The 10,174-nt window shown below is 41.0% G+C and overlaps 1 protein-coding gene across 1 annotated transcript; it reads right to left on the bottom strand.

Annotated features, from left to right (window-relative positions):
• Positions 1–4,377: 4,377 nt before the first annotated feature.
• On the bottom strand, positions 4,378–7,521 carry GJD2 (gap junction protein delta 2). Its single transcript, XM_063397339.1, has 2 exons — positions 6,072–7,521; positions 4,378–5,492 (listed from the first exon to the last, which is right to left on the bottom strand). Exons 1-2 carry the CDS (start codon positions 6,140–6,142, stop codon positions 4,649–4,651), a joined length of 915 nt encoding a protein of 304 aa, XP_063253409.1. The 5' UTR covers positions 6,143–7,521; the 3' UTR covers positions 4,378–4,648.
• Between the last annotated feature and the right edge of the window lie 2,653 nt (positions 7,522–10,174).

The following is a 10,174-nucleotide window of genomic DNA, read 5'->3' as shown; positions in this document are numbered from 1 at the left end:
TGACTTCTGTATCCATTTCTGAAATTCAATCTGTAACATGCTAATTCAGTTCAGGTAAAATCTTTTAACAATCTTGCAAATATTTAGCTTCGTATACACATCTATATGCATGCTTTATTTTTAATGCAGTGCCAGGGAATACTCCATATCTACACTCATCTAATGGGCTACTGACTCTTGAATGACTTCTCTTGTACATTTTAACAGGCATAATATGAAGCACTTCCTAGTGCAATTTTTCTTCATAGAGATACTATTAAAATTTCATTGAGAGGATGATGATGTTTGGGATGTGGTATTAGTAGCTGCTACTAATTTGGTGTGTTTTCTGAAAGCTTACAATAGAATTTCTGGGAAGAATATTCGAAAATATCCAGCGGTGGGTGTGCAAAGCAGAAATGCTGGAATCTCTCCTGTTAATCTCATGAAATGAAAGTGTTTCACCCGGCTGAGAATTGACTTGGTCCCACAGAGTCTTGTCATTAAATGCATGAAGAACCAGACCAGACTCTAAGAACTGAAAGCATACGCCTGTGTTCTCCTCACATGACCCAATTTTTAAATTCGCATTTCTATACTTGCACAGCAAACCAAAGCCTCTAACACGTTTTTCTGAAGAAGCACGGTAAAACAGTTTTATTCAAGCAAAACAAAGCCAAAAGGATGCAGTCACAATGTCTACCTGATCCAACCTCTTGCCCTGAAAAAAATGTATTATTTTACAAATGCAGGAAAAGAATCCTTCCTCACATTTGGCATTTCAGGTACGTTTTCTCCTATGGTTCTCTACATAGCAGCAGCTTTGTCCTACCTTATTAGGTATAATGCAAGAAAAGCATTGCACCCACCCTGAAGATTCTGGGTATTTCCGACTTCTTTAGTGTAAAGCAAAGTAAAATCCATCTGACTGCTTCTGTGATTCATTAATCTCAGCTGATGTCTTTACTCTTCAGTTTTCCCTTGAAAAGACTGAAAACCCTTATATTTCTTCGTAGTTAGAGGTCTCTAAAACTAAACTCTTCATGGGACCAGTGAATTCTGCTTCCCCATGTAAAAATGCAGCTAGTTTTCATTATGAAAAAAAATCCTCTTTTAAAAATTATTTTAATAGACTCTCATTGTATCTTACACATATCTGGTGAAATGGTTCATAACCCCTATGTAAATAGTTTTTGAAATTCACATACATGTGGAAAGCACAAGATCACATCTACATAAAAATGAAATAATGTCATTATTTTATATAAATTTTAAAATTCCATTAAACTAATTGTTTATTAGATTCTATTGCAATTTTCCATAGTAGTGGAACATAGCATTTATGTTGGCACTTATCATGACACATAATGTTGTCCACCAGCGCAAAACAATGTAAACAATAAACAAAACAAACATTAACTAAATTTTCATTTTTAATGTTTGATCCTTACAGAGATGTCAATGGTGAGACTAATTTATTTCACTGAGGCAGGAGCAAGACCTAAGTAGCCAGTAATGTCCCCTTCAGCATCATGTTCACTCAGTTCTGTTCAGTTAACACACTTTTCCATTGCTGTGACAATTTTAAAGCATTTATTCTGTAAATGAATAGTCAGCTTTCATGCAAACAGTCCATTAGCATTAATCATATGATTCTCACATACACTGACAAAGAAAGTGTTTGCTATATTTCTCTTGTCCATGACAAATGAGTAGTTGATAAGAAATAAAAAATAACAATTTAAAAGGAAGATTAGAATAACTGATCTCTTGACACATTTCATCTCTCATCTGAAATACGAAAAGCCATACTCCAAGTAAGGTGGATGATGTTTCTGTTGATCAAAATAAGTCTTTGCCTACTTTATCACTGATCCTGTTACATAAATCAGCATTTACATTTCCTGATATTCATCTCTTTGGACAAGTCTGAAGAATCACAGCTTACTGAAGTACAAATGTGCAACTACATTAAAAAAATTAAATTAACTGAGTCATCTGCATTGACTAATATAAACAGATACCTTCTAAATATTACCTTAGAATTTTAAGGTATTAAAATCTTATCGCTTTCAAGACATGCACCTTCACTAGAGTTTGACTGAAAACTGCTATGCAGGCACTGGAAAAAACTTGCATTAGGGCTTCTGCCTAACAGGAAATTATGTTGAACCTGAACCAAAGCCCAATGAAGTATTAGTTGTGTTTCTTTCACCTTTAATTTGCACTGGATCAAGCACTTTGCACACAATCTCTCATTTCTTCAACATTAAAGGAGTGCTTATGACTGTCAAAGTATATTTTTCCTTTCAATATCTGTTCCAAATGAGATTTTGAAAACCATCCCAGGACTCTGCAAAATGAAAATCAGACTTGGATTTGTGTGTCAAATAATAATCTTCAGAAGCTTGTTATTTTGCAGATGGAGATTTTAGCTGCCATGTTGTCCTTCTAAAAATAACATGCAGTTTTCCAGTGAGCATGCAGTCAACTAGCAATATCAGTGTGCGTTTTTATCACAAAGAATTTGAGAAATCCATCTTTAGAGGTTTCTATAATCAAGTCAGGAAAACTCTTAAATTTATACATAAGGAAAAATATTTTTAAAATTTTTAAAAACGTGACACATCTCAAAGTCCTTTAATGCTTCACAGTGGAAGAAAAAAGACAGCAGATGAATGTGATAATGGATAGACTATCTAAGAATTAATCAACATTTTTTAAAGTGACAATGCTGGCAAACGACAAGAATGGAATGTTAAGGTATTTGTTGTAAGCCAAGAGGAAAAGATTTATATGCATCATCTCCAAGCCAATATATAATAAAATCCATTTTCAGGCTTGGCATAAAATACAATCAAAAGGCCATTTGTGACTCTGAGCTCATGTCTCCTTCTTATGTTGTAAAGTACCCCCAAATTTTCCAGCACCATTTTGGCCCTTTTCTTTAAAGGGCAGATATTATTTATTTAGAAATGCACTTGTATGTTTTTTAGTCCTGATCCAACTCCTACTGTTGACAGAGAAATATTTTCTGTTGAATTCAGAAGGAATTCTAAAAAATGTTAAAAAATCATTAAATAAAACTTAGTATTCTATTCTGTACTAAGATGATTGCTGTTAACAGAGATTCATTTGAGACTGCCCCAGTGGCTCACCAATAAGTTGATGGGACATAAACAACGTATTTCTTAAACCAGCTGTAAGGCAGAAAAGCTGAGGTTACTATTTGGATTCCCTGATGAAAAGCTGCAATTACTTCATTTAAGGGTAAATGTATTCTGGCTATTCCTAGAGTGACCTTGGCAGCCAACTGTGCTGCCCTTAGTGTCAGCAGAAAGAAGGCTGTTGGTGTCAGTGGGCTTTGGATCAGGCTTTAAAGACAGAGGAAGCTTGCTTAAGGAGGAAAAGAGACATAAAAAACAGTCCAGGTTTTGTCGCTTAGAGTTCAGAATACCAATAAGACATTTTAAACCCTGAAGAATCATTTTTGTAAGTCAATTATTTTAACCCTGTAAGTTTTTTTACAATTGTATACAAGAATAAAGAAGAACAAATCTCTCTGGCTTACAAAAAAAAAAAAAAAAAAAAAAAAAAAAAAAAAAAGGCAAGTACTTTATTTATCAATAGATACTTTAGCTGCTTTTTACACCATTGCAATGACTAAACAAATAGCATAGAATAAACAAAAGAGAGTATAAAATCATTTCACTCCAGCTGGTATCTCAAGACAACCTTTTGATTAAGTACAGAGTTAGATGTTTCAAGTATGGCACTTATATAAATAAGAGCAGAGAAAAGATGATATATTCACAGTTAAATGCAATGAACTCTCTTCCTTTGGTATGTGTGTCATCATAAGTGATTGTAGGTAAATGCATAACTCGGCTGGTATGGACCAGCTTCATCTTATTCATGCACATATTAGGGAATCAATCAAAATGTACTGATATATTCTGCAGATCACAACTAATGCAAGATGATTAAGGTCTCTGGTGTGTGTGTGTGTGTCTGTGTGTCTGTGTGTGTGTGTACAGGCAAAGAAAAAATGGCAAAATTATATTCAGCATTTATTTTTAGCATGGCTAATTGATGCACAAACCATGATAGAAAATAGCTAGTAATACACACCAGGAATAAAGTTTGTGATAGACAAATAAATAAGACATCTGTGAGATACGTGAACGCAGATATCCTGACTGAGCTGTGGTTAGGTTCCTTACAGTGTGCTTACCCTCCTTTTAAAACATGCTTATGCCTGCACATTGCAACAGTGTCCCCCACCCCACCCCACCCCATATAGAGTATCCTTGCAGAGTTTTTGATATGAACATTCTACACATTTACAACAATTAGTCAGAGAGTTCGAACCGTAAACATCCTAATGACGACCAAAAAGCTGCTTCACTGACAGATAAAACCCAATCATTAGAAAGAAAAGTAGGAATAATAGTAGCTGTGCTGTAAGGCTAGGTCAAGCATGGTTTTATAGCTGTTTTTTCAGTCTTTTATGTAGCGCTGCGTTTTGCAGCTGGTTCAGTAAGTGCAGATCCAATACCTTAATGGCTTTCTTGGTGGTTTGATAAAATGCTTGCCTAAGCAATGTACCTTTCTCTAATGGTATCTGGGTCTGTTCCACCTGGCACAGTGTTTCAGTTCTTTCACAGCCTCACACATAAGCTGAGTCACTTGACTGAGTCCTGCCGAAGTTAGGCATGCTCATTCTTGGCAGGTCCTTATTTCTTATTTCATATATGGATTTCCTTTTTGCCTGTACTCCTCTCACTGCCATTTTGATCTTTCTCCAGCCCAAGTGGTTCAGTTCTGCCAAATTAAGCACCACACAAATCCCACTGACAGCAAACATGAATACCAAGAATACAGTCTTCTCAGTGGGTCTAGAGACATAGCACTCTACTTCTTTAATGCAAGGGTATCTGTCACATTCGTACATGGAAGGGACATTGAATCCGTACAGAAAGTACTGTCCCACTAGGAATCCAATCTCTAGGGCATTTCGAAAGACCACTTGGATGATATAAAATCGAGAAATGCCTTCTTGCCTCCTCATCTTTGACTTTGTAGTTCTGATAGCAGGATTGGGGATTTCCTTCACTTCTAAGCAGTCTGGCTCTGCCTCTTTGGTGGAGTTCTCAGTGTTTTGCAGCACCCCATTGACAATCGTGTTCTTGATTTTCTTACTGTCCTCACGCTTCATTGAATCCTGGTCCCTTTCCAAGGTAAGGAAGACAGTGGAGTACCTCCGTTCCCTTTGTTTAGCAGACTGGTGAACGGAGTACGTTATGAAGCACAGGCTGGGAGTGCACACCATGATGATCTGGAACACCCAGTACCTTATGTGAGAAATGGGGAAAGCCTGGTCATAACACGCCTGGTTGCAGCCTGGCTGCAGCGTGTTACAGACAAACATCGTTTGCTCGTCATCGTACACCGTCTCCCCTACAATGGCCACAATGAGAATTCTGAAGATCACCACCACGGTCAGCAGGATCCTGCAACAGAGAAGCCCGTCAGTGCGCGCCGCCGCCGCGGGCCGGGAGCTGTCCAGTGCTGGCCGGGCCCCGGCGCCGCGGCAGCCCCGGCACGGCCCCGGCGCGGCGCGGGGGGCGCGCAGGCTGTGCGGCACCGCCTCGGCGGGCCGTGTGCCACACACCGCGGGCACCGCCGGCCCCCGCCCGGCCCCTTCGGCCGAAGGGCCATCACACGGGCCCCGGGGCCCCCGAGAGCACGGCCGGGAAAGGCGCGGGGCTGCGCCGGCGGCGGGACCCCGATGGCAGTGGGGTGTCCCCGACGACCGCCCGGTGCCCCGAGGCTGCTCGGGGACAAGGACGGCGGCGTTTGCGGCGTCCCCGCGCTCCGCGCCCCGTGCCGCATACCAGCCTCCCGAACACACACACACACAAACACACACGAGACAGCACACACACACACATACACACACAACACACGCGGGCTCCAGGCTCACCCTGAAAGAGCCCGGCCGAAGGGCACCGCGCAGCCGGGACCTCCTGGCCGGCTCGGACAGCAGGGGATCCCCCCCGTGCTCCCCGTAGCTCTCCCGCGACCCTTACCTCCCTATCATAGTAGAATGCTGCTGCACGGCAGCTTCCAGTAGCCTCTCTAGAATAGTCCATTCCCCCATCGCTGTTCATCCGGAGACAAAGACTTTGGCAAGCGTAGGGGATCTCTTCACTTCTGCCTTTTTTCACCCCTCCTATTTTTTTTTTTTTCAGGGGGAGGGAAAACAAGCCGAAGAGCAGCCGGTCTCTACCGCCCGCAGTCCGGTGGCGGGAGGGCGGCTGGAGGCGCAGCCTGCCGAGGCTCCCCGGCTCGGCTCGGCTCGGCTCGGCTCGGCTCGGCTCGGCAGCCGCCACCGACCCGGCCCGCTCGGCTCGTGGCGCGGCGCGGCGGGCGGACCGGCGGCGTGGAGGGAGGAAGGTTGGCTTTAATGTCTTGCTGCCTCTAATCTGCCTTTAAGTAGTCTCCGCTTGCGTCACTGACAGGTTGGTGGAGAGCGGCCAAAAGCAGCGCTCGGATTTTCTCATTTTTTATTATTCCGGTGAATACAAACAAATAAATGCAATAAAAATAAATGAAATAAATAAACGGAGGAGGAGGAGGAAGAGGAGGGAGGGCGGAGGAAGAGCTGCCCCGGCAGGTACGAGGTTCCTTGTGCAGCCGAGTGCCGCCTCTCCGGAGCGCCCGGCCGGCCCGCTGCCCCTCCGCCCCCGCCCGCACAGCCCGCGCTCCGCCCGGGAGCGCTGCCCGCCGGCCCCGGCGCTGCCCTGCCCGTCCGGAACGCTGCTCTAGCCCGGAGGGGGACACCCGGCCCCTCCAGCCACGGAACCTGGCCGGGGGTCCCCAGGGACTGCTGGGCTTTGCCTCGCTCCTTAGAGGTCAAAACAGCGGTGACATACAGCAGTGACCTTACTTGTTAGAACTGCTAAGCCCTGGAAGATATTTGACTTAAAATTGCATCTTTATTCTCCCCTGGTTACAGTTATAAGAATCACTGCAGAGAAATGAAGCTCACATATAGCCAATTCAGAGACTACTGAGACTAAGATTGTATTTATGCTAGACAAATCTTCATGCAAAGCATCTCTAAACAGTACAAGAAAAAGTATCTTGAATAAATCCCTGCATTATTATCAGACCACATATTTTATTCTCATAAACAATTATGTTTAAAATAGTTTTTTTTCATTTTACAGATACCCTTACAGACTGTAACTGAGACATCACCAAACATTTCCACACAAAACATTGGTACCAATTGGAATTGACTTTTCCAGTGAAGTGTAAAATATATCCTTGTATTCTGTATATTTACAACATAATCAAGTAAACCTTCACACCTGCTCAAGTAATCTCATTAAAGAACAACATAATAAAAATTCTTATCAGACTTATTGTAGTATTTCTACCATTGAACTCATTAACATCAAATTCTTTCTAAGGCAGAACTACACAGGCCATAATAAACAGTGTAGTCCTGTAGTCTTTTTTTTTTTTTTTTTTTTTTTTTGCTTTGCTTTGCTTTGCTTTGCTTTGCTTTGCTTTGCTTTGCTTTGCTTTGCTTTGCAGCTCATGAATTAGTTCCATGTTATATTAAAGATGTTAAGTGTTTTCTGAATGGGAGAATGCTTCATCTGTGCAAGAAGGCATCTGTATGCTCTAGACACCCCAAGGTTTGTTATCCTTTCACTTGGACTATGCAGATGGTCTCTGATGGCTTCACGTGATACTGGGTCAGTTGACTGACTGAATTAGGAAAGTATCAAACAAGAGAGGATCAGTGAATACACAGAAATTCTGTGCAGAAATTGAGAGATTTTTATTCTCTCCCAGTCAAGAGTCTTTGGCTTTTTGTATATAGTTTCTAAAAATTGCTGCTGCAACAGCAGCGAAGCTAGAAAGAAGAATTTGGAGTTTGGTTTTGTTTGGTTTGGTTGGTTTGTTTTAAGAGGATTGTGGTATCTATCCAGCTACCCTGACAACTGAGTGTCTCATATAGACCAAAATTTTCTGTTTGCAGGTGGAACTGAAAAAGAGAGAAATTAAAGCATAAGAGGAATTGTAGAAGGAGAAAGGGCAGGGAATATGCTAAGAAGCTAATGATGATAATCCTATTTACCACACCAAACAGAGGGGAAAACCATGACTGAAGTTACTGAAGAGAGAAGATTTTAGTTCATCGACAAATAATAGAATTTCTACAAAGTAAAGCTGTTCCCTGGTACTGGGATAGAAAACCAGTACCTGGTTCATTTACCTGAGCTTTTAAGAACCTTAAATGAAAAGGAATTACATTATGATCACACCAAACACCGGTATATTAATTAAGAGTTAGTGTTTACTGGGCTCCTGACAGCCCAGTCATGAAGACAAGGAAGGGAAATATAATAAATGAATGCTGCAAACATATAAACACTGTTATTAAATCGCTTTTGATTGAATTATTTTTAAAGATAAATTCTTTCAGACCTTCTTTTACAGGAGTTGCATCTCAGTCTGGGATACCTGACATCTTTTTTAGTGATAACCTCATACATTACCTCATACACCTGTAGCCGCCTTCACATGCAGGATACTTGGCCTTTCTTTTCAGTAAGTTTACAGAACTTCAGACCTTGGTGAGTTTGGAAAAAAAAATCAGTGAGTCTATTTCACAAGGCCAACATTCATTTTAAGTGACTAAAAATTCAAATATCTCTCAAATTTACATGTATGATTTCTGAGGCTTTTAATTTCTGTCCTTTATCTGAGGCCTGACTTGCTGTCAAAATAGAAGTAATAAGAATCAACATTATATTCTCTGAATGTTTTACATAAAAATGAGAAGTGTATGAACAATACAATTAGCTGCATTTCCAGTGCTCTTTATGTGAGTAACAGCAACCTTTGGACTTATCTGAGAAATTGTCTAAATCAAAAAAGTGCTCAGACTATGTATAGTCATGACTGTAAGTTGTAGACCTAAGAAGATTTTCAGCTTCTAAAGGTTCATCTTAGTTTTTACACCATTCCCCTGAGTGCTTCAGCCAATGGTAAAGCCAGGATTTGCAGAGCAGCAGGCTGCCAAAGATGCTGTGGAGATATATAGCACAGTGTACATATTCAGGTTTGAAACCCATGCCTACCTTTCATTCAAAAGCATTTAGGATTATCAAAACTTTATATCTCCTGGCTTGCAAAGGACTGTTTCCTAATGAAGCAGCAATAACAGTTTGCAACAGGGCTAAGCTTGTCTTGTTCAATATTTTTATCTGTTACATAGAAAGGAAACAAAATCAGCTTGCTATTCCACACATAGGCTTTTGGGTGGTAGGGTGTATTTTTGTTCCTCTTTGCATTCAAAGAGAATAAGTATTCCTGTTCTGTCCAAATTCAGTATAAACTCTGCCACTCCTACAGGATCTCAAACAAGCTTCGCAAAAAGAAAATTCATTCTGCATGAGTTCAAATATGCCAGTGCTGTAATATTAATTTCTGATGAAATAATATAGACTAAGTTGATCTTGGATTAGGTCTGAAGAATGAGACTGTATGTGTCCTCAGTTTGAAGCCATACTGAGGTTAATCTGTCTGTAAGAAGCTGTAGGCCAGATTCTCTCTAAGAAATCCAGCCCTTTTGCCCTGATCTGGTTTTGTAAAGGGTCTGGAGAGCAATCAAATCTTGCAGGATGCACATTCCTGCACAAGGATGGAGCAGAACAGACTGAGAGCAGAACTGGCACATTTGGCTTGTCTGTCAGACCCCCTGCAACCTGGACGGGGGTGACAAGACAGGGTCAGGATGAGGTAGCCACATGGCCAGTGCTGCCACAGAGTGTGCTTAATAACATTAGTCCCCTGCTTCACTGCTTTCTCTGCTGAGGTTTACTAATGTAAAAACACAATACAGACCTCACATGAGCCTTCCACACTTACTGCCTCCTTTTAAAGTTGTACATTCATTCTAAACTTATTCCAATTATTTTATCTTAAATTGAATCAGTTATTAGTACTATGCCAACAATCTTCCCCAGTGCAATTCTTTGCAGCTCTTTGCAGTGGATCCATTATCATAGCAAATGAATATATGTCATATTTATATCCTAAAATTGCATGGCAAATGACCGTATTTCATGGTTATATCGGAAATCACTTTCCACCATTTGTAGTAAACTGG

This window comes from Prinia subflava, chromosome 5, assembly GCF_021018805.1.
Source record: "Prinia subflava isolate CZ2003 ecotype Zambia chromosome 5, Cam_Psub_1.2, whole genome shotgun sequence".
Classification (NCBI taxonomy): Eukaryota; Metazoa; Chordata; class Aves; order Passeriformes; family Cisticolidae; genus Prinia; species Prinia subflava.
Note: the sequence above shows the minus strand (reverse complement) of the source record. Positions and strands in the feature narration are given on the sequence as shown.